The following is a 25,046-nucleotide window of genomic DNA, read 5'->3' as shown; positions in this document are numbered from 1 at the left end:
CATCCTAGGCTACTGAAGGAATTATCTGACTCCGTTGCGAACCCTTTAAGTATATATCGTTTACCCAAAGACTGGAAAAACGCCATAGTAAGTCCTGTCTTCAAAACAGGCACGAAACACAAACCTGAGAACTACCGCCCCGTTAGCCTAACTAGTGTGGTTGTTAAAATCTTAGAAAAGATTATTCGGAAGGAGCTGTTTAAGTATCTTGATAAAAACCGGATCCTCTCGGAGAAGCAGCACGGCTTCAGAATAGGTTACTCTTGTCTCACTAACTTATTAGTGGCTCGTGAAAGCTGGTGTGCTCTTAAGGACCAAAAGCTACCTGTAGACGTCGCCTTCATTGATTTCAGTAAGGCTTTTGACAAAGTTCCGCACAACCGGCTGTTATATAAGTTAAGAAATGTCGGGATTGGAGGCAATTTATTGATGTGGATAAAAGACTTCTTAGTTGGGCGTCAACAAAGAGTAAGGGTGAACTCACAGTTATCTAGCTGGGAAACTGTGCTTAGTGGAGTGCCCCAGGGTACAGTTTTGGGGCCAGTGCTATTCCTCTTGTATGTAAATGACCTTCCTTGTCTCCTATCATCATCGGTCTTGCTATATGCTGACGATGTCAAGATATGGAGAACGATACGATGTGAGGGTGATAGCTTAGAACTTCAAAATGACCTGGAGAAGTTATCTGAATGGTCTCAAACATGGCAGTTGCCGATAAATACTTCCAAGTGTGTTGTGATGCATATCGGTCATCAAGGCACAGATACATACACGATGAATAACACTGAGCTACCTGTCGTCCAGACATATAACAACTTAGGAGTTATCGTTAGCCAAGACTTAAAGACTACTGCACACTGCCGTGCAATAGCCGCCAAAGGTTTTAGAACCTTGTTATCAATGCGTAGAGCTTTAAGTCATGTCGACGCTAAGACGTTTTTGACTTTGTATACAGTGTGCGTTCGTCCTAAACTTGAGTACTGCATACAAGCGGCTAGCCCCTGCTTTAAAAAAGACAGTGAGCTTCTGGAAAAGGTTCAGAGAACGGCGACTAAGCTGATTCCCGGTATAGCGAAGCTTCCGTATGAATCTCGACTGGCCAAGCTGAACCTTTTCCCGTTGTCATATCGCAGAACCAGAGGCGACTTGATTACAGTCTACAAATTGCTTAGTGATAAATTCGCACCTGATATGCCCTCATTTTTCTTGTCTTCCAAAACAGAGAATTTACGAGGACACTCCAAAAAAGTTCATAAGCCGAGAACAAACTACTTGTCAGCTGACTATCAACTTTCCCATTGAATCATCAACGAGTGGAATTCACTACCTCAGCACGTGGTTGAGGCTCCATCCGTCGACTCTTTCGAAAGAAAGTTGGATCAACTGAGAGACCACTATTGCCAGGACTAACATAGGCCATCGAGCCTCCTGTCCTTCCCAAACTGAAACTGAAACTGAAACTGAAACGCAACCTATTACTAATAATCCTTATTTCCACTTTAAAATTCTCGATCGATTTTATATTTATGTTAACCCAGTATTCTAATAGTCCTCTGATTAATGCTCACATGTATTATCGTAATGTTATATTGATTATTATTCATAACATACTAACTCAATCGATGCCAATAACCGGTTATCTATATCAATTAGCTATGATGGTTCATTAACAAGCTTTAATAGCATTTACATGCTTCTGAGGAATAAGCTTGTTTAAACATCTAGCTCTATCTAAAAATAACGTGAATATACATCGACTAACAATGCAATCAAGGACTAGATAGTTATCTGGATCTAATTCTTAGTGTTCCTTCACTTAACACCTCATCCTGTTTCTAAACTATGCACTATCCTGTAATATCTTTTCTTCCGACCACTGCCTGCCTAATTTCATATTCTCGAGTTCCATTGTCAAACAACAGGGACACTACTCCAAAAACATACGGTGAGTTTCATCTATAAGTTTTCTGCAATCATTTTGGATGGCTCACTCAATGGAAACCACACAATTATCTGGATTCATTCCATCGTTCTGATTTGGGCGAGTGGCAAAAACGTCAACGGCATCAAGCACCCTGGAAGTGATTGCCATACTGCATGTTTTATTCTGGATGCTTTTCATTCATTACTACTCCTCACGAATGGCGTTATATATGTCGTTCATTGAATAACCTAATTTTCAAAAATAACCCAGGCGAGTTCAACTATTTTACTTCTTATGGAATGTTTATAATGCGTCATATTCCTGCCTGAAGTTTCATAAGCAGTCTTAGCTTTAAGATTATTTTTCTGGTGATGTTCATTATTTTTAAATTGTCATATACGTCAACAACCTGCATGTTAACCTGGCCCGTACATACGTTGCACTATATCTTCATGTCTTTTAAATTTAGAAATCATCTGAATCGCCTTTAACATTTATCAATAAACCCATCATAGTCGTTGTTGCTAATCGTATTTGGGTTTATGGATTGGTTTATCATATTAGCAGCCTAAAATGCGGACATAGTTTAGATAATAAAATTAGAAATTTAGAGACTATCAACTACACTAGTCAAATAACTAAATTCTCAGGTAGTTTTTGGCTAAATAGATGTTTAACATCAAAACTCTGGAGCCTACTAAAATTAACACTTGACGAATACTTTCGAATTAAAATTTATAATATAGTAAGGTAGCTCTGATTCTTTAACGCTACAAATTTCTGATAATTTCGAATCACCTAAAGCAACAATACCTATTTTTCCACTGACTAATCCTCACTCAACACTATAGCTAGTCAAACATAATAGTTTCAGGATTTCGTCATTAAACATTGTCACGACTTGACAATCACGTAATATGATTGATGAAATTAATGAAATTATCAAGAAAATCGGTCAGCAAATTGACCTATAATTATCACTAGTGTTGTTTTTCTTTTATCTTCATTCACTACAGATGATTATAGTATGTTTCTCTATACGTTGCTCATTCAGTAAATATCTCAAAACCTTGTCAGTCTAATTGATGGTTTGGTGACACAATCATACATGCAAATAATCAGTATAAGCAGTCGAGCAAATCTCCTGCAAACTGAAAACATGAATGTCGAATTTACCCCAACACTGACTAAGGTTCAAGTCATTATCATAGACATGAGTTGGGAGTGTACTCTCCTTGGTTACAACTTGTTTCCTCCCTGATAATCACATGAGCTTCACTCACTGTTAGTTATCTTGTAAAAACTTATTTAGCTGAATACATCTTACAGCACATCACCTAGTAATGGAGCATATAGACTTAACTAATTTCAGTAACTTATAATCACTATATCTCAATCGAATCGTATTCCGCCTTATGATAAACTGCATACTTGCAACTAACTTGTATGCATCATCGGCATGTCAGGTATAAATATGTATAAATAGTCTATGGCAACTCAGAACATTGAGTCTAGAGCATGTCTCTTACGAATACACTCATGTTTAAAGATTTGTTCCTAGCTATCTGTCCAAAATTCGTATAATTATCACTCACGTATTTAAATTTTGTTTTGATCACCATTCATGTGTATTAGTAGTATTGTAGTGAACAAGAACACGGGTGGGTACAATCGAATGTATTTAGCACAAAATTACAGACTGTCTCAATAAAATCTGAATACCATAAAGGCAATCGTCAATTTGCAAAATATCAATGCATCATATCAATCTGGACTGTTTCCGTTGCAAACAGTAATCCATTGTCTCCCATTCCATTGTACATGCGTTTTCTTACAAATTCCATTGTGCTCTCGCTCTTCCTTCCTTGATCTTCACCTCATCTTCTGCTGCCAGATATTACGTTTTAACCCGCGACATATACTACTTATATCAATATAAGTAGCACACACCACAGTATTACTAAATTCTAGTAAAAATGAGATCGAGAAAATCCCCCGTGACTAAATAAACCTTACCAAACTAACTGGAACACTACTTGGAATTCTCCTCTACGGTAATACTTTTGTTCCTTCAGTTAGCCTACTAATACAAATGCAATTGAAAATCAACTCATGGACAACTTACTAGCATGAACGTTATTTGATTTTATAATTTAAACCAAAACTAATACTGATATTAACATTTCTACAATATTGATTACTTTTAATATTTCTAAACACAAAATACATACCACGTGTGAGTTAAGTTATTAACCAACGGCTATTAACATGCATCGTTTTATTATTACTATTGTAATTCCATTTTCTATAGCTCAAATAATCCTCACCCAAATTTTCATTTTAGGCGTGTTAAGCATGAAGGCAGGTATTTTAAAATTATTACAAATATTTCCCGACCAGATGCTGCCGCCTTTTTTATTTATCTTTCAGCTTATTATTACCCGGAGGATTCTTACTAGTCTCGGTAACCTTCAGCGCACGACAATCCCATCCAATTCGGTATCGAACCAACATCACGTTGATTCTGGTGGGAGAGTAGTGTAGTGGCATTAGACTATAATTACACAATCCTCAAAGCTGAACGCGAGACTACTCGGAAAATAGACATTCAATATTTAACGCGGAGAGATACCTAACGACGAGGAAGGCGCGAACAAGGAATTGAATGAATTGAAGTTAATCGGGTGGCATGGCTCAGCCATGTATGCGTAGTCCCTCTGAATATTACCTTATATCTTTTATTCATATTAAATATATTGTTCTTTCTCTAGCCTAAGCTTGTTCTTCATCATGTATTGGTAGTTGTTACGATACAGTGAGTTGGTGTAGACGATGATGTGACTTCCACGTAAGATCTTATAGATTAGGCAGTTATATCATGACAAATCTAAGATTTTAGGACTAGGTCTATTATTAGAGCAGTACTAATATCATAGTAGACCATAATTCTACAAACCTTCCCAGTTGTTTCTGGCCGCTATTCAACCTAGTTGTGTTTGCTTCCAATGTCCGGCTTATTATGTTCTATGGTCTTCCACTTTTCCATTTTTCTTCAGGGTTTCAAGTAAGCGATCGCCTCACGATGCACACCGATCATCTCCTAATCTCCTCTTCAGCTGGTAGCTGGTTTGTTCTCCCCCACTGTAGGTTGTTGTTCATGGTATCAGACCAACGGATACTGAGCACCTTGCGTAAACAACTGTTGATAAATATTGTGCCCTTTTGATGATGGTTGTGATAATTCTGCAAGTTTTGGCTCTACACAGTAGAACTGCCTTGACGTTCGAATCGAAGATTGTGACTTTGATATAGGTTGGCAGTTGTTCTGAGTTCCGTATGTTCTAAAACTGTAGGAATGCGGTCTCTGCTTTGCCAATCCTCGCATTTACGTCTGCAGTTTGGGAGCCAAGACCCTTTTACTCGGTCATACCACAGAGTAGGAAGTGAGCTGATTTTACTCTATGGGATAATAAGAAGTGGTTCTGGGTCCAATACATCCTCTCTTTTTCTTCATATCAGATCAGGACAATTCAGAGTATAGTACAGACGAGTACAAAGGCCAAGACTGAACAAAATATTCGTGTCATACAGGTTTTCACACTGGGTCACCAATTATTTTGGTTTGTAACCCGCCCATTCAATTGACTCATTCAAGAGTAAGCTGAACACGCTCAGAAGCTTAATAGAAAATGACTAACACAGGTCGTGGTCCACCTGTCCTCAATACATAAATCTGAGTCCGCATATTATGACCCTGAATTCCACTACTGATTCTTGAACCGTTAGCATTTATAGAGGTAAATAAATCCCCAAAATAAATAGATCTGTAAGTCTTCGACGTATGATGCTGACTTCATCAGTTCTAATGGACGTACATACTCAATGAACGAATATGCTTCCAAAATGACATTTTATGTAACTGTGAAAACTTATTTAAGCAAAAATTTAAAAAACAGAGTGGAAATATAAGTGTAAAACAAAAATGAGATTACACATATCATGCAATGAAGAATTTTGCATATGAACTGAACTCATATCATAGAATCAGAAACGTTAATTATCTCAGTAACAAGGTAAGAACCACTATTTCGACAACAGTGAAAACAAACATTATATCCAGTTGCCACTGCATATATCTGTACGTAAACCTGCCACACTACCATAGTGTACTCATCGACTCGAGCAAACGGAGGTCAGTAGACGGTGATACTAAATTATCTGTTTGTGGAATTTCATCTACTGGTTGTAAATTATCCCCAGTAACTGTTAGGCAGATAATCGACCCTTTCGACCAGCGGATACTCGAAAATACGCCAGACTTTAACAAACGAGATCAAAAAGCCGTGCGTACCCAGAAAAGTTACATACCGCCTCAGAACTACGGGAACACCTGTAAATTCGAAAGCGAACTGACTAGCTCCAGAACACCTAAGGTTGGCTAGAAATGAATCCAAGCGCATTGTAAACTTGGTGATTGTTCGGTCGTTGAACAGCTCATGAGCATCTCTCTTGCACACGATTCCTAAAAGGAACATTATTGATTGACGTTCAACTAGTAATCATCAACGACAGAATACGATAACCATTGTCGATTGTTACCACTTGCCACACGTTCACGACCTGATAGCTACCTCAAAAGGTACAACTGTCTTTCCGAAAATCGACTTGGTTAGAACATACAACCAAATTCATATGGCTGCCGACGACATTTCCAAAACCACCATCACCACCTTCAAACTATAAAATTTTGTTCATACCTCTCGGTTTAGGGAATGCAGTACAAACTTTCCAGAGATTCATCGATGATCTCAACTTCGTACACAAATCTGTGGATGACTGATTGAGAGTAGGTAAGGACGGAGAATCTCATCTCCAGCATCTTGACCGTGTTTTCGAACGGCTGCAGTGACACGGCATTACTGAAACATTCAGAAATGTCAGATTGGAACCGACTACCTGAATTTTGTCGAACACTCTATTGATGCTCAGATCATCCACCCTGTGAAAAGTCATGGCGACTGTTTTGTATTATCCAGAACTGACCGCAGTTAAGCAGTTACGTGCGTCCAACGATCTGGTAAGGTTTTATTGATGGTTCGTACTGAACTGCACATCTCCTATGGGACCCTTAACAGACCAACATCGTGGAAACGTGAAATTTATCAATTCAATAAAGCACTCCACACAGTTAAGGAACCTGTTGCAAAAGCAGCTGTGCTCGCACACCAGGACATCAAAGTACCCATTGGTATAGCAGTAGACTCATCCGACTCGGGAATCGGAGGAGACTTACAACGATCGATAAGTGAAAACTGGAAATTTTTTAGCATCCTTCTGAAGACGGTTGCAAGTTACCGATTCGGGGTATGGCACATTTGATATGGAACTCATGGTCGTTCGTTATGCTGTATGGCACATACAACACTATGTGGAAGGACGAAAGTTCACGCTGTTCACTAACCATAAACCTCTCAAAGTCTCTCCGAGCCCGTCATTCGACAAGTGCTCCCCTCGACAGTCTCTACAACTAGACTACATTTTGTATGGTCAGGTTTCCAGAACACTTGAACGACTGCTGAGCATAGGAAGCTGCATACCATTTTCTTAAATCTCGTTCATTCGTATTAATGTGTCAAGAAAAACAAACATGTTTTTTTTCTTGTGTGTTCGTATATGTGTATATTTCTCTTTCTAAAAAATACAAAGAATAACTGTTATGTGAAAGTGTTTTATTACGCTATCAACCTTGTCGATTGTCTGAACTCAAGGGCGAATCTCTAGACCTGTAGTGTGCTTGGTGTACTTACTCTAGCAACTGTCCTCAGTATTTATTACTGTCATGGTAAGTCGTTGTGGTTCAAGTATAAATTTCGATTTATTGAATCTCATAGCATGGTCTATTACTCACCAGAATAAACTGGTAGAATATAATCATTTCGAAGAAATCTTACTGAAAACTTGTTGGAGGTTTTTTTAAATACTATCGAAAACCTGTATATGTAATGCTGCGGATTTTATCCCTCGAATCCACACATTTTATAAAAGTTCCTGCAGGCGAAAACAGGACTTTTAAAAAAGAGAAACTCAGAATTTCCTTTGCTTTTATAAAGATTCCCAAAATGTGCTATTAGTTCGCTCATAATTTCGGAAGGCACAGTAAACGTATAAAATCACTCTTCCATATATTCAGTGACGTTGGAAGAATCTCCTGATTCTCAAAAGGAAATGTCTCTACTTAAAGTTCAGAAATCTAGATCGTTATAACATCTTTTTCCCTCATTTGTGCCTTTATAAATCTGGTCGTCTAGTAACTTCAAAAAGTTAGCTGTTGCTTATATCACACCACATCATTGGTACCTGATATAAAAATAGGCGGTTCTGACCAGATGGCATATTATCTACTTACAAGAAACAATAGTTATGTTATCAAAGTAGTCTTGCAGTCAACACTAGAAGTACCTAACATCTTATTTATGTTATGCTGTAACAAGAAGTATCGTATCATAAATGTCGATATATTTAAATGAACCGAACACATGCAAAACATCTCACGTAAATTCCTCTTACATTGCCTTGTGAAAAGTAATTAAAATAATTTTTAGCATTGCTTCTAACTTAGATTGAAAGCACTCTTGAAAAATAAAATATTGGTCAATGATACGACGAAGTTATCAATATTTATATCTCTTTGATCATAAGCATCTGAAACAATACGCCGGTTAAAGGAATAAATGAAAAGGGAAAATACTCCATAGATTAGTAAATATCATGAAGTCTCATCCCCAGGCTTTGTTGACGCGATACATGTATCAAGTGTGCATATGGACTTAAGAAAATAATGTTTACCAGGATAGTTTGCACGGAAATTTTTATGCAAAATAAGCGACTTGCTGTAAATCCAATTAGTACTTTAGAAGCCTGTTGAAAGTGTTTATTAATTGACAAATTTTACATAAACCTACGAACTAGAAACATCAACATAAAAATATTAAGCATATAAAAATATAATAAACAGTCTTGATTGATTTATACTTACATTTTCTTTCGATACTAGACCACGTTTATTTTATCTCTCACATAGTGCATTAAGCTTTAACTATCGAAATACTTGACCTGTCAAATGTCTCAGATAAGGAACAACTTTTGAGCCTAGAACACAAGACACCTGGACAGTAGTGTTTGCTGTGTCTATAACTTACTGTAAATCTTAATGGGAGAATCTGTCCTTATTAAAACCCAACTTGTTGTCTGTCCCGTAGAGAGCATGAATAGTTGCAAGTTCCAGTAGCATTGCGTAATCAAAAATTAGTTTTGCTGACTTACAAAAATCATTTTCAGTGACCACTGACAATTTTGTAACCTTATTTGCAAAAACTAACAGTTACAACTCACAAACTGACCAGGGAGTTTTGATCCTTTAATGCAGTTTCTATCGTACGCAGTTTTTCTGATGTCTGAAGTGGAACTTCCAAAGTAAGTGATCCATGCTGGATGTGTTTTTTTAATTTCGATGAGTGAGCCTTAATATAAGCGGTCAAATTATTTATCTGATTTGATAAATCACTGATGACTGACATTATCATATCAGTGGTGGTATGATAACCCTGACACTTGTAAGCACAAAAATAGGCCTCAGTACAATTTACTCGGTGACCAGGTTCTCTGATGTACATCCTATCAGTGATATCAAAATATCGGTTTTGGAAGAACTAATTTATAAGAATACACCAAATGAATACTTTGTGACTAGTGAAAATTGACCCGTCAAGTTATCAACACTATGAAAAACAACCGAAAAGTATTCAGCCTCCAACTCTTTTGATGTGTACATATAGTCAACATGATTTTTACTTGTCTGACAACCACTTTATATTGCATATAACCGTTCTACCTCATATACTTTCTAGATTGAAATAGTAACGTATCATCATCAGTGGTATTGATCGTATAGTAAGTGAGGATTTCTGTCAATGTTATCTTGAAATCGATAATTAATTGGAAATCACCTGGAAAAAATATTTTGTGTTTCCACAACTAGTCACAATAATATAAACTGTATATCCGCAAAGATCAATCAGCATCGAGACTAATCCTACCCATAATTTCTTTTGATACCACGCCCTCTTTGTATGCGTAAGTGCTTGCTGAACAGCCAGATGCTGGGTCCTACAAACATTCATTTCTCCATGACGTTGATAATGACAAGATCTTAGTTGATGCTAAAGGAAAATTTAATTGTGTTTTGAAATTTAAAAGTTACATTTGAAAACTCGAAAACATTGTTGATAACTCTAACTTGTGAAATAGGCTGCCATTATCTAAAAGTGTTATCCGATATGTTAGACAGACATAATCAACTTACAGCCTGCTGTATGTGTTAATTCACGTCATTCGGTCTATAGCCACTAATCTCGCTTATCACGTAGATCTCAGTCAGATAGTTTGCATCAACTGACATGGCTCAACCTAACAGCCAATGACTTCGTAGACTGATGTCGCTTTTTGATTTGTCTGTTTAGCTTTCCTCTAACCTGTTTTTACACTAGGCTGTGGTTAGGCATGCGTAACATATATCCTATCCATCTTAGTCATTGAAAATTCACTACCTCATCAACCGATTTATGAATTACCATATACTTAACCCTAGCGTTGCTCACTCGGTCGTTTCGAAAAACACGAATATTACTTCGAAGACACCTATGATCAGTGACCTTCAGCCTATGCGTGTCCCCTACTTTTATAGACTATGCTTCACAGCCATAAAGTAGAACAGATTAGACTGCTCTGCAGCATACACACATTTTAGTTAGCAGGTGGACATCTTGCCTATGCCATAAATGACACAATTTGGCTAACACCAACCGGGATTTCTGAATCTGCACAGAGATTTCGTCGGACAACCCTTCAAACCTAATAAAACCTCCAAAATAAATTGTGTGGTTGACGCACTCAGCTTCTTCACTACCAACCAATAGTTCAGGTGTTGACGCAGACCCGTCCCAAGGCAAAATTTATACATTTATGTGGAAAAATAATCTCACCCTCTGAAAATGTCGCGATTGTTCAGCCATTGTGTAAATCTGTTTAATCTAGAACTATTCCTACTGGTACACTTCTTGAGACGTAATATCACTAAATTTAATGCAAACGTACGTACGAGTGAAATGATAACATCTTAGTTTCGTGTAGAGATTGAGATGCGCGTACGAAGTATAACTCGTAGAAATCTACTCAAATTCGTGGCTTACTGCTGAACATCTAAAGGCGTCGATACTGCTGAAAGGAAGCGCCTCGGTAAAGTAATCAGAAGGATTAGCGTAAGGTCTAAACCTACTTATTCTCCACTAATTTGTCTTATAAACCCAGGCTTTATGTTTGGTATTATTGCCCCCAAATGCCCTGGTACGGCCGAGAGTGGGGAGAGTCCGCTCCCCCTCTCGAAATGCTCTCACATGGCCACGCGTATATAGCTCCTGCCAGGGGAGTCCTACTCACTGTCTTCTCGTGGCGAGTTGGTGGATACAGAGGGTTCACCTAAGGGGTTGGAAAACCCTGACTCCAAACCAATGGTGTACATAGGATCCTGAAGGAACAAATGGCGTATGAACCAGTTATTGGTGACCGGCTACCATGGGACTGTATCTCCTTACGTTGCTCCACTGTCTTGTGGGTCAGACCTGTAGGTCGAAGGTTCCAGGTGTGTCCCCCTGTGAAAAACACCTGCTTCGGTTTGGGCACCCGGGCAGTATCACAGCCCTCACACAAATCAAATGCGGTTTGTGTGGTGCATATGTATCTGGTGCCTCCTTGTACTAATATCTATGTGTTCAAATAAATAAATAAATAAATAATTGGTATTATTATATTACCAATTTTGTCAGTAGGAAACCGAGTTTTAGGATGTGATGACTTCCTTCGAGAAACTATCACTTACAAAAGACCCAGTTACATTAAGTAGTATTTCATGGCTAAGTAGACTTATTCGACAAATCACTGTGCTGCTTATTAAGCTGCGGCAAGTCTACAATGTACTGAGGTCCTAATTTTCCACGTATATGACAGCGGCGATTCCTGAGGTCTTAGGTAGAATTTGGGTACTGGACGTAATCCCATGTGACTGGTCTCAGTCACTGATTGTGCCAGTCTATAAGAAAGGACAAAAGTCCTCTTGTGACAATCACAGAGGAATCAGTTTGACTAATATAGTGTCTAAAATATTAGCTTCAATAATACTTCGACGCCTAACCAAAACTCGTGAAGAGCAGATTAGAGAAAACCAGGCCGGTTTTCGACCTGGACGTGGTTGTATAGATCAGATATTCACACTACGTCAGGTTCTAGAATACAGACACACATTCAGACGCCCCACAATGGTAGTATTTCTCGACCTTAAGGCGGCATTCAACTCTGTTGATCGTGAGGTTCTATGACAGTGTTTGTCACTGAAAGGAGTACCAAAGAAGTACATTAACATTATAAAGGCTCTCTACTCGAACACAACTGGTAGAGTGAGAGCTTATGGCGAACTGTCATCAGAATTGATTACCTTAAGTGGTGTTCGTCAGGGCTGTCCACTCTCTCGATTCTTGTTCAACTTTGTCATTTACGTACTTTTAGAGATAACATTTTACTCGTCTAGATTTCCAAGGGTTGAACTTCTACCACGAGGTTCACTTGTTGACTTAGAATATGCTGATGACATAGTTTTATTTGGTGAAGATTCTGACAAAATGCAGAGTCTTCTGACCACCTTAGGCAACGATGCAAGCATGTTCGGGATGCGATTCTCCCCCTCGAAATGCAAAATGTTGCTTCAGGATTGGGTTGCATTGACACCCGAACTAATGATAGGGAGTGAAGTAGTTGAGTGTGTCGATCGCTTCACTTATCTTGTAAGTCTCATTAGCCCTTGTGGTCTGGTGTGTGACGAAATCTCAGCGCGGATACAGAAGGCTCAACTAGCTTTTACCAACTTGCGTCATTTATGGAGTAGGCGAGATATCCGTCTATCAACCAAAGGACGTGTTTACTGAGCAGCAGTTCGTCCCGTCCTACTTTATGGCAGTGAAACATGGCCGGTAAGAGCAGAGGATATGCATAGGTTACTAGTATTTGATCATAGGTGTCTTCGAAATATTGCTCGTATATCCTGGGACCATCGAGTAAGTAATGCAGTTGTTAGGAAACGGGTACTAGGTAAGGATGGCAAATCAATTGATGACGTAGTGAAACTTCATCAGTTGAGATGGCTGGGACACGTGTTACGTATGCCCAACGACCGACTACCTCGACGTGCTATGTTCAGTGGTATAGGAGTAGGTTTGAAGAAAGCTAGGGGCGGCCAGACCAAAACATGGCACAAGTTCATGAAGTCACTGACAAGTGGACTGAGTCATGTTGGTAGGTATAGACTACGTGGTTGGGGACCGCGAGATGATAGCAACCGATGGTTAGAGACCCTGAATGACATGGCTCAAAATCGTTTGAAATGGCGCAGGTGCATCCACTCTTTGTGTTCTCTTAAATTCTAATCTTCTGAATTCTTCATGCCCCTTTCTTTTTTCTCTTTCCAAACTTATTCCACTGGATTACACTCCTTGAATAACATCTTCAAACCCTAATTTTTATGATTACAGCTTATAATTTTACTACATCTAGCACTACGGGATTTGAATCGACCACTGCATCTCTGTGCCAATGTGGTGTTGCAACTCGAACTGATGTACGTACGTACGAAGTTCTACGTTGTTACTGACTGGCGACGACTCAGAGAACAAATTCAAGCTCTTTTTGTAGATCATCAATAATGGACTTTAAGCTATTCGCATTGTAGACTATGTTCTCGATCTTATAGCACTTTTCGTATCCTATCAAGAATTCAAGTTTCTACCCACACTTCTCAAACACGGTGTGTGTCTTAAGGTGGGACAAGTAAATTAACAGCGATAGGCGATAAAAATTTTCATAAAGTTCCAAAGATAATCGATTTTTTAGAACTACAGGTCCTAAGTATAATGAAAGTAGCCGGCTTTCTGTTGTCTCTCGAATAGTGACTTCATCCATAGGACGATCTCTATAGAAAATAGAAGCAGAATGTTGGCTACACAATATTTCTTGAACTATAGATACTAAAGTGAAAGTAACCATATGTTTAAGTCTTGTGATGGTTTAAGCTTATTGATAGAACACGGATGATTAAATCGATCGTTGCTGGTTCGTTTAAATTTCCTCCAGTATTAGTATATTCTCAGTGCTAGCATTCCAAGTGGGGTGACTATGTTTGACTTGAGGTTGCTTAAAAATTCCAAGGACAGTTTGTGAGATAGACTGACCAGTAGCACAAAGATTGTGTTTAGTAAGAATTCCAGTAAGCGCTTATATTAAATTGAGGGTGAATTTCTCAGTCTACTTGCCATCGATTGTCCTTTATAGCTATCACACCCGAAATCAGATTTAGGTTATTTTACCAACTAGAGGTTTTTCGTGATTTCCCAATTCTTATCACAAGCTAGTATGGCTGCAATCATCTTTATTTTCCCATTTTAAAGATAGCATTCTTCCATACTTCCAATTCACTTTTTCTTGTGTAGTGTGTGACAGGTAAATAAAATGTTTATGCCAAATCATTAATTTACCCAAACTACCTAATCCACTAATCTGAAGTGATTTTACTTGACTTTCCAATAGATTTCAAATACAACTGTATTTGTATCTAGTTATATAGCCAGTTCATTTTTGAATCTTTTCATTTTGTTGCCTTTTTTTCATTTCAGGGAAATAGGTTACAATCATATACCTCACTTGGATTTATATTATGTATTGTTAAAGTGATTTTGATAACACTATTACATATCACATATTCAGTTTCTTTAGAGGAATATGACGAAATGGTATTTATGTATTCATTAACTAAAACCTCTCAGGCGTATGCTGTCCCTACAGAAAGCATCGATATTGATTTGTTTCTGAAATCACATTCATCATATAATAAGTACACCACTTCCCAAAAGAATCTGAACGCAACTGTTTTAGCATATGTAACGCCTGTAAGTGACATTATTCTGTGTTAAAAACCATATATATAGTGGAATAAACTAGGATACGAAGTAGCAAAAATATTCGGTGCTAAATTCAACCTTATTGCTCCTGTGTGGTTTGAAGTCCAAGGTGAAAAAAAGGCATATACAGTTACTGGGATCCCTGAAATTAACACTGGTTTGATTGACACCTTTTCTGGATTATTATATTTTCTCAGAATGGCTTAGTGAAATTCGCACTGTGAATCCTGATGTAAAGATAGTACCTCGATTTTCCTTCGGTCCATGGGAAGACCGAGATTATGCCGCAACTTTAAAAGATGTTCCTAAAACAGATAAATGTATTCGAAATGTGATCAATATTTTAAAGGTTAGTTTTTGCTCATAGTTGATTGGTTCCTTTTTCCCTCTGGAAGCTGTGCTTGACTTGTTCTGTTGTCAGAATGTAGTGTGCACTATTTTATTTTCATAATAGTGGAAGAATCTTTGTTATTGTTAATGAACGGAATCTTCGGTAGCGTTCATATTTCATTGGATAACATATGATCCCATGACCTGTTGATATGTAGTATTCGCCTTGTGTATCATTAATGAGTGCTGCATATGACCGAGTTTGATGACTATAACAAATGCTAGCTCTTTATTGACAGTTACAATTAAGTAAAAGGTAGTAGGACATTCAGAAGCTCACTATGAGTAATAGTAATGTCTATTTATCCTTTCGTTTTGTGATTATTCTTGTAATTTATCTCCTCTGTGAGACAACTTCAGTTATGTTATTAATTATTTGTTCTCCATCACACTGTGGTTATACCGTTAGCATTCCTTGCACTAATATTTGTATGCATTTCATCGAACGCTAATTTTTCGCTTGATCAGCGTGGTAATGACAAATAGGAAATGTTCCTCTATTATTATATACACCGTTAAGGCCAGTCTAGTTTATGTATGTGACAATCATCGGAGTATGAGTTTACCACCAGTTGATCGTAAAATGATTACTGTTGAGCCAGAAAAGGCACCCTTGGAAGCAGACTTAGGTAAGAGGGTCACGGAATTATCTAGTGAACTGATACAGAGGAGAACAAGAAATTAAAGTGATAAATGATCTATTAAAATATAAGTTTATGGATACCGAAAATGACTGGCATTTAGAATTTATGTAAGAAAATATAGTACGATTATTCCACAATGAAAATCTTATGATAGCGTTTATCGAAAATTCGAATGAAGTGTTATGGATGACGTAATTCCCAACAGGATGTTATTTGCTGTGTGACTTGAGAATGTTTAGCACTGCTTTTGAAAATATGATGCGCGTTCTTTTCTTTTGGCTCACCAAATTGTCATCTGCGTTTCTTGTCGATTGAGTCAGCTCTGTTGAGTTCGTTGGCCGAATCTATAGGGTTCGTAAGGTTCTTCGTCGATGTGGTTCTCCAGGTTGCGTTAAGTCCAAAGTAGGGCTTACCAGTTTGTAGAGACTGTTCTCCCAAATTTGACTCCGAAATCTAATGACCCGTTAACTGTGTATTTTTTAGCAGGCTAATTCTCTTTGTATCGCTATTGAATTCATTTAGGAATATTCAGAAGCTGAAACACCAGTTACGTTTGGAAAGCGTGTGTTCTTAATATCTAATTAAATTCATAAGTACACTGGGGAATATGTGAAGAATCTATCTGTATTTTATGAGTGCTAGTCAATACATGACTAAAGTTACTGTTTTTCTGCATTTGCAACCTGTGGGAGAATAGATAAAGATTAGGATTCAGATATGCTTTTAATCAAACTGTCACATTCGTATAAATAGTGGATTATACGTCTAAACTACAGTAAATAGGTAATTGAAATATAACAGGCTTTTCTTGGCCTCTCTTGTGACCTTGGAAAATCGATCGTACAAATAAGTTGATGAAGGCTTACTAAAACTGTCGTTGAACGAATCAAATAGTAATTATCGCTTAAAACGGACTCTACAGAAGCAGGTTCATTTTTTGTCAGGTCGTAGATACGCTGTCCACTTTTCCAATTTCTGTTTAATGCTTAAATACTGCCATACATTCACAAGAGATCACTGGAATCTTAAATATAGGTTCTCCAAATACCGAACATATTAGTAGCGTAGTTTTACAGCGTCTTAGATTTGCTTGCTGTTTTATGTTCATTGTGATGCAAAAGTTGGACCTGGCAATTTTAAATTTCACCATTGACATAAAATTTGGAACACAACCGTATAATTGCCTGGTTTCTAAGAGCAAAACAATTCTAGTTTTTACCTCTCTAGGATAGACGTTTTTCACATGGTTTTGTCGGTAATAATATAAACACCTGAAGCAATTTTGTGCTCTAATTGAAAAAGTCTGGTTTTTTTGCTATTTAACTACGATATTAAGAGAATTCAGATTGATATAAAACAGATCATAGATAATAGGGTAGAGAGATAATTTGTGTTCATTTCTTGTTTTAAAGCAGTTTTTTAAAGTTGTTATAAGCACGATAGCTCTGAGTAACTATTTACTTCTTACCCCGGATTCATCACCAGCTGTTACCCACGATCCCACTTTTCAGTTCATGGTTCATATTTTGTAGTCAATTTATGGCAGCCATTCACTATCATTTCTAATCATCCACCTCACTCCTATTTTGCGATAGTTTCAAATAACCTTTTGACTTTTCACCCTGTAAACGAATCGTTTTTGAAGAATATATCTTCTTCTGTTCCTAATTTTTCCTTCATAGAAATATAATTTTGATGGTGCAGTCATAGAAATATGGGCACAGTTCTCTGGTGTAGAATTACAATCACTAATAGATTTTATAGTACGACTTTCTGATAATTTACATTCAAACGGCAAGCTTTTTGTGCTCGTTATCCCACCTCCTGTTTACTATGAGTAAGATCTTTTATTTTGTAAATGCGTGCATTATCCTAATTAATCTGGAATTGTTAGAGGCATAGAAGGAAGATTTAAAGAAGAAAATTTTAAAATATTGGCCGATTACGTTGATTATTTTAGCTTAATGACCTACGACTATTCTTCACCTCATAGGTGAGTTTATCTAAATAATAATTTCGTATATTTTTATCTTCTGAAGTCTGGTGAAGTCTAATTAATTATTCATGAGTTTGAAGTTTTTTTTCTTCCTGGAAAATGAGTCTTAGTGCGTTTCATATGAAGTTTAACATTCTGAAAAAAGATAAAAAAGTTAAAGGTATTTCTAATCACAAGTGTTTTCAAAGCATCTCTTTTGTACAACTACTATGGCTTTTATGGAACGTCGCTTCAATGAAATGTATGACAAAGAATCCATATCACCACAAAAGAAACTTGAACTTTTTTCCTTCTGCACATGAATGTATTCTAACAATTCAAATATGAATAAATACGGCCTAGTTTAGTAACCGTTCAACTGATAATGAATGTAAATTTTCGAAGAATTATGTAAACACTTCTAAGTTTATCAGGCGAAATTTTAAGACTGACCCATGGAAGGAATGCTTGTCTTCGTAAATTTATTCCGTCAATTTTACTTGTAATTTGTGCTACACAGTCGAGCATTTTATTCATTCATCGATCGTTCTTCATCAACACGTGCTTCAGTAATCTGAAGCGTAGTTCTGTTTCCTGTTGGTTAATGCCGAGTTACTCAACCTCCAAAACGTATATAGGCCTTCCAAGTGAGTAATTGATCTAGTACCAAGCAACCTTCATCTTACATATCTCCTTATTTATTTCTTATTCAAGTAAACATCTTCTGTATCCTTATATCTCCCATCAATTCTTTACAAATGTAATTTCTTTTCAGCCTTTGAAATTTTGTCATCAATAGGCTATGTTCTATAAAAATACAAAAATCTCATAGTTCGAGTTAATACACACTCGGAAAATGAACAACTTTCCACTATCCACTGTAATCCGAGTCAGAAGTTTCAAATGAAATCAATAAAATGAATCATTGATATAATGTTCTTATAATACAGTATTACTGTTTTTTAGTCTAATCAAACTAACCGATGTGTTGTTACCATCTGACTATTCATTTCGCTTGGTTGCTATATATATATAACGTGCATAATGATTTTGTTTCACTTCTTGCTGGCAGGTCGTACGTTTAATGATGATTTTTAAACTATAGTGTACACGACTCTATTTTGGTTGTGTAATTATTATCGCTCTTCTTTTCTCTATGAACCATATAACAGACCTGGGCCTAATAGTCCTTTGAGTTGGGTAGAAGAATGCATTAATCGTTTGGTTCCAAAGAATTCTTTAAACCAGGCAAAATTGCGTAAACAAATTTTAGTGGGTTTAAACTTTTATGGAATCGATTACTTGCCTAAAAAATTAATCGGTGAACCTATTAAAGGCAATGAGTAAGTGTTTTATTTTCCTCTGAAGAATTTCCTTTTCGCTTCATTTTGTTGAAAATGTTTATTGATTTTATTGCTATCCGGGAATGTTTCTCATATCATATTCGTCAGTGGGACTGTGTTTCATTTATCTAAGCTCTTTACTTCTAACTATTTAATCTACAAATTTGATCCTCAACCTACCCACTCTGACTCAATAAATTGAACTAACCAACTATTACATATTATGAGTAGTTTAAAGTTTAGTGCGTTGACTGTGAATTTATTTTGAAGAAAGTGTAAACAAGGATTTAAGCAGAATAACATGAATTTATTTTATTCATCTAAGTTGTCATCAGCTACTACAACCTAGAATGTTTTAAAATCAAAATTATATATAGTAGTTAACGTACTTAGAGAAGTGAACTGTGAATGTTTCATTTCTCTCGATGTGTTTTAATAGTGTCTAGTATTCTTTGGACAGAATTATTAACTTCAGTGTTGATAAAGTTAACGTACTGATTAGTTATATCAGCTAATTCGAATTTAAACCAAGCTTTCTTTTCCGTGTTCACTGTTTACAAATCCTTAAAGTGGCTAAATAAATTTTCGAATCGAGCCATTGTATCATTACTATCGGTAATTCCTTTTAAGATATAGAATTCAGATCCTAGTGGTAGGATATTCGTTTCTACCTAATTCAGTTTCCCACCGAATAAATTGCAAATAAATTCCTCAGGGTTTTCTGAAGAAACCTCCATGTGATTGCTCCCCTATTAGAGTCTTTGACAGAGATCTATGGAAATTATAGCATACCTTTCTTGAAGGACTATGGATAAGACTAACGCTTTTTATCTGGCACCATATTAAAATCATAAACGAAAGCCGACATTCATCATAAAACCTTAGGTTAGTCACTTCTCTAGATATTCTGCTTGCTAATGACTCGAACTATGTGTATGAAAGTTTTCAAAAAAATAACTTTTCAAAATCGTTCATGTCACTAGGTTGCTTGACAATATTGGCCTCCACAATAGTTGGTATCGCTAACTAATACATAACTTCAGCCATACTGAAGTTAATAATTCTGTCCAAAGAATACTAGACACTATTAAAACACATCGAGAGAAATGAAACATTCACAGTTCACTTCTCTAAGTACGTTAACTACTATATATAATTTTGATTTTAAAACATTCTAGGTTGTAGTAGCTGATGACAACTTAGATGAATAAAATAAATTCATGTTATTCTGCTTAGACCTCTGTTTTTGCTTTCGTAAAGTTAATAGGGAGAAGTATCTTTTAAAACCTCGATTTACTGCTCAGTTGTGTCAGTAGTTTGATACATATTTATTGTTCTATCCACTAATTTGACCATAGCTAACCTAGTAATTATCAACATATTATACTTTTCTTATTAGCTCAGTTAAAGTTTTTCATTAAGAAGTTTTCAACCCAGGTTGAGCATAATTTCTAGTGCTCATCATCTATACTTACTTTTAAACTAAAAAATGTGTACTGTCTGTAATATGAGTTCTAGTGATAATACAGGTAATCCATTTTAACTAAGCACGGGTAATTGGGCTTTGCTTCAAACATGTTCATATTAAGGGTTAGTGACCGAACCAAAGTAGATATCACAATCCCGAGGTTGAAAGTCGAGTTATGTTAGCAATAATGGATTGCTCTACATGTCCTTGTTGGTCAGACTATTTCAAATTTACTACCAAGCTCTTTCCAAACAAATTATTCAACACATGAACATTTAAAAGTATACTAATAATATGGTTTAACTGAACTAAGATCACCGTTACGGTTGTGTATACTAAGTGCTAAACACGAAAGTACAAATATTATAGGTAACTGAGTATTTCAAACAATGCCTAGCGTATTTTAGAATCAGTTTATCTTATTTTGGCAGCCAAATAGTTTCACCAGCCTTCGCACGAAAAATATAAATAGAAAAGTAGTACATAAACCTATACTTGACAAATGAATTACATTATTAGTATGTAGGTATTATGTTTGCAAATATAAAGTCTCATTAAGTTTTATAAGCTTCTGTGTCTCCGTTTTAGGGGTCTAAAATTATCAAAAACGTCTTGAAATGGATACTTGTGAGCTCATTACTGGCTAGCTTCAAAATGAATTTCTGGTGTTCTTAGTGTGAAAGCGTGATCTATAGGGGTAATCAAAACGGAATCGAAACAACTAGTCGGTGACATTAGATAAAAACCTTGGTGTATCACAAAAGTGACTGAAATTAAAAATACGGACCGTTGGCTTCCCGCCCAGTGGTCCGAAGAAGTCATTTTCGTCCCGAGACCTATATATCCTGAGTTTGATTCAGCTTGGGATGGTGGGTACTCTCTTATAAAAACAAGCAGTTTTTTTAGTTCTCCTTGGCATTAAGTGAGTCTTCAGCTGATGCCTGTTTGTAATGACAACCATTTCATATATTTATATATCATTTTTTGTCCGATTATGTAAAGTTAGATCAATAATGTTGGAGACAAAATCAGGGAACCTCATTCTTACAACTCTTCAGTGTTTTTGCAAAGATAATTATCAGTGAAATACCTCGGGTGACTTGAATGTCACTAACTTTTAAAGCCATTTTTGTTCATTTATAAATTGATACTGTATTTTCTTTATTCTGTTGTTTAGTGTTATTGAAATATTTGAAAAGTATCAACCGGATTTTAAATGGGATAAAAAATGGGCTGAACATAGCTTCTCTTACAAGTAAGATTATTTTTCTTCTCGTTGCTCAATAAATTCAGTGAAACAATTACCATACGATCGTCATTCTGAAAATACTATAAATTTTTCATCCCTATATTATATGAGTTCAAACTTTCTAAACATTGCATTATTTGTGGAAAAAACTTATAATAGTAAAACATTCTTAAAATGGAGTCCGAAACGTCCAATTCAGCAGTCACTGTCATCTTCACTTGGTGACTTTTTATCTAAGGTAGTGTTGCTAATGTCATTTATCTATCTTAATTCCTATGTATGCTTTGAATTGGTCTTTAAATTGTTCCTGTTTAGTACATCCATTTACTTTTTTTTCACCAGATAAAAAACCTTCAGTGTTCGCCTTTTTTCATAAGATTTCTTTTAATACTTGAAATTTTTGTAAATCCTCTCTATTCTAAATCACAGTTCGAGGTATGGCACCCGTTCTCTCATTCGTTGATTTTTAGTTTAATATAGTTGGGAAGGTTCAACCTTCTAAATAAGGTTCATTAAGGGTGGAAAATTGTCAGTAATTTGAAATATTTAACCTTGTACTTTGGCTGTTAGTTAATATCAATAAAAAAATATGTCTTTGAGTAACATTTCAAGCTATTTAATCAATATTTCCCCTGTTCTGTTACAAACATGTTTATTTCATTCTAACCTGTTTGTTTTCCGTTGAAATTGTTTTAGAGTACAACTTTAATTTATTCCCCGGTGTTTTCCATCACATGCCAGTTTCCGTTGTTTTTGTCTTTCATTCTACTTCAAGTATTTTTGGTAAATACCTTATATATTTTTTGTAGGGATAAAAAATCGCAAGATCATTTGGCCTTCTATCCTACCTTGATGTCGATAGCACAACGTCTACAAACTATACTATCCAGAGGTACGGGTGTTTCTATCTGGGAGATAGGACAAGGACTAAATAGCTTTTATTCACTGTTCTAATGTAAAATTTTACATACCGTCATGGCATATATGTGCACTTTTTTATCTTTTGGAAATATATTTTCATACATCGAATTACATTCACTTTTGTTGTATATAATGTATAGACATACTTTCGATTGTATGGTGCTGTTTTTTTTAAACTAAGCTTTTATTTATCTTGTTCCTATATGTAGTTAGATTTTACTGGCTTCATAACAAACGGTTTACCTTCTAGTTTATTTGTCACAAGAGACGATATTTTCACACTTAGACATGAGTATGGGAATCGGTTTGAAACTAGCGTAGTAAAAAAATGTGTACACGGGGTAGTAACGACTAAGTGACCGTGCATCAAATATCTCTTATACCTGAAACACTTAACTAATAGACTTTAACTAGGTTTGTCATCACGTCACAATGCTTATCGTCTGACAATGAAAACCAATTCCTTGAAATGCTTTGTCTTGAGCTCAATTGAGTAGTTTAGTTATAACTTCAGAGTATAAGGACTAAAACAAACATGGAAGTAAGTCTGTTATTCAAATGTTCCAAACAGAAGGACCACATCATGGGACGAGATTATGGTTTAAAACTGATGCTAAGGGTTGAGTGTTACTTGTAATAAAATTAGGATTTCAGCTCAGAAGGTAGATTGGGTATTTCGTGAGGCCTTATTCACTGTATTTCGCACGGCAATTATTGAATTACATTTAGTTTGGACAAAAGTTTCGCAGTTTTTCTGGAGATTATTAAATGTATGCTCACAAAATATTCGAATATAGCAGGTGGTTACTATATAAGTCCAGTGTAAACAAAAATCCTTATGATATATTGAGTTCGTTTTCAAGAGTGCAAGGATATTATGTTGTTTAACTAAATAGCAGATTACTTATGCCTGTTACTCCCAACGGAGTAGATGTTTGATACATAATTTCCTCATGTTCTAGTACCATACGTTCACGCGTGTCTCAGTCTTTTACTATCCTTACGATTAATCTTGGTGTTACAGTACTGTCAGTCCTATTCTGTCCACAGTTACAGTTTGGTAAAACATCACAGATTCTATTGAGCAAAGTGGGAACATCATAACGGGTTGTTAATTTAGAAGAAATGAAGGGCGATAAATTTATTATAGGTTTTCGCATTCCCGTGCATTCAGATTTGTGTAGTAAGGACAGAAGGCCTACGGCCCATGTTATTCCTTTTCTAGTATGCTTCTGTGAATGTCCAGTCTTCTCTTGAATGTGTGGACACCACTGCTTCGGGCAGCAGGTTCCAAGTATTGATGACTTGATGTGAGGACCTGTATGCCACGGGTAGTTTGTTCGTTCTTGGCTTTTCTACTCTCTTGCTATGTCCTTTGAGATGTCCCGATCTAGTGGGAAGAAAAAGAAAGATTAAGTTGGGTCCAAAATCATTTATAAGTATTCTGTACATCAAAATTAAATCTCCCCTTAATCTGCGAAGGGACAGAGTAAAGAGGTCCAACTTTCCAAGCCTCTTTGTATGGTAAACCCCGGAGTTCTGGGATTCCACGGGTCGCTGTCCTCTGTACTTTCCCTAGGATGTCCGAGTCACCTTTTAAACAAAGGTTTTCGGCCTGAACGCAGCTCTCAAGCTTAGTCCTCAGGATGTGTATTTTGTGATGAACATGGTAGTATCTAACTTAGTGAATGTCCGTTTTAAAGCTCAGAGGGTCCGAAACCCCCGTAGCTACGACCTCCCGGCAATTAGCCGTCATCTTAAGATCATGACTCACTGTCACCCCTAGATTCTTATACGACCGGACCGCGAGTAATGGCTCTTCCCCTATGTTGTACCTATTAGCTTTTGAATCGACAAAGTGCATGTAGACACACTGCCGCGTTGATAGGCATCAGCCACTCTTTAGACCAGTTAATCATATTGATTCTGCCTGAAGCCCAAGTTGGTATTTGTTTTTAATGCCATAAAGCAATAATGAACAGTTGTAATCCCTACCGACAGACTCTGTAGTCTTCTACTATCAACAAAAATGTAGTGAAATATACTAATGGACTTTTTCCCCGTACATACTGTC

The 25,046-nt window shown here is 36.5% G+C and overlaps 1 protein-coding gene across 4 annotated transcripts; it reads left to right on the top strand.

Annotated features, from left to right (window-relative positions):
• The first annotated feature begins 7,669 nt into the window (after positions 1-7,669).
• On the top strand, positions 7,670-23,154 carry CHID1_1 (Chitinase domain-containing protein 1). 4 transcript variants are annotated; one of them, XM_051214909.1, is made up of 12 exons: positions 7,670-7,766; positions 7,816-9,218; positions 9,263-9,397; positions 14,698-14,814; positions 14,848-14,970; positions 15,010-15,139; positions 15,180-15,331; positions 17,699-17,853; positions 17,911-18,009; positions 19,164-19,334; positions 21,980-22,057; positions 22,861-23,154. In XM_051214909.1, exons 4-12 carry the CDS (start codon positions 14,812-14,814, stop codon positions 23,003-23,005), a joined length of 1,056 nt encoding a protein of 351 aa, XP_051068094.1. In that variant the 5' UTR covers positions 7,670-7,766; positions 7,816-9,218; positions 9,263-9,397; positions 14,698-14,811; the 3' UTR covers positions 23,006-23,154. The 4 variants fall into 4 exon arrangements, with proteins under 4 accessions (XP_051068094.1, XP_051068095.1, XP_051068096.1 ...); XM_051214910.1 differs by lacking the exons at positions 7,816-9,218; positions 9,263-9,397; XM_051214911.1 differs by lacking the exons at positions 7,816-9,218; positions 9,263-9,397 and having other exon boundaries at positions 14,848-15,139; positions 22,861-23,080.
• Positions 23,155-25,046: the final 1,892 nt, after the last annotated feature.

Source organism: Schistosoma haematobium, chromosome 2 (genome assembly GCF_000699445.3).
Source record: "Schistosoma haematobium chromosome 2, whole genome shotgun sequence".
Lineage (NCBI taxonomy): Eukaryota > Metazoa > Platyhelminthes > Trematoda > Strigeidida > Schistosomatidae > Schistosoma > Schistosoma haematobium.
Note: the sequence above shows the minus strand (reverse complement) of the source record. Positions and strands in the feature narration are given on the sequence as shown.

Coding starts and splice junctions, on each gene's coding strand:
- CHID1_1 (XM_051214912.1), top strand. Junction 15,332..17,698: donor ATGTGATCAATATTTTAAAG/GTTAGTTTTTGC, acceptor TTTCCTTCATAG/AAATATAATTTTGATGGTGC. Junction 19,335..21,979: donor GAACCTATTAAAGGCAATGA/GTAAGTGTTTTA, acceptor TCTGTTGTTTAG/TGTTATTGAAATATTTGAAA.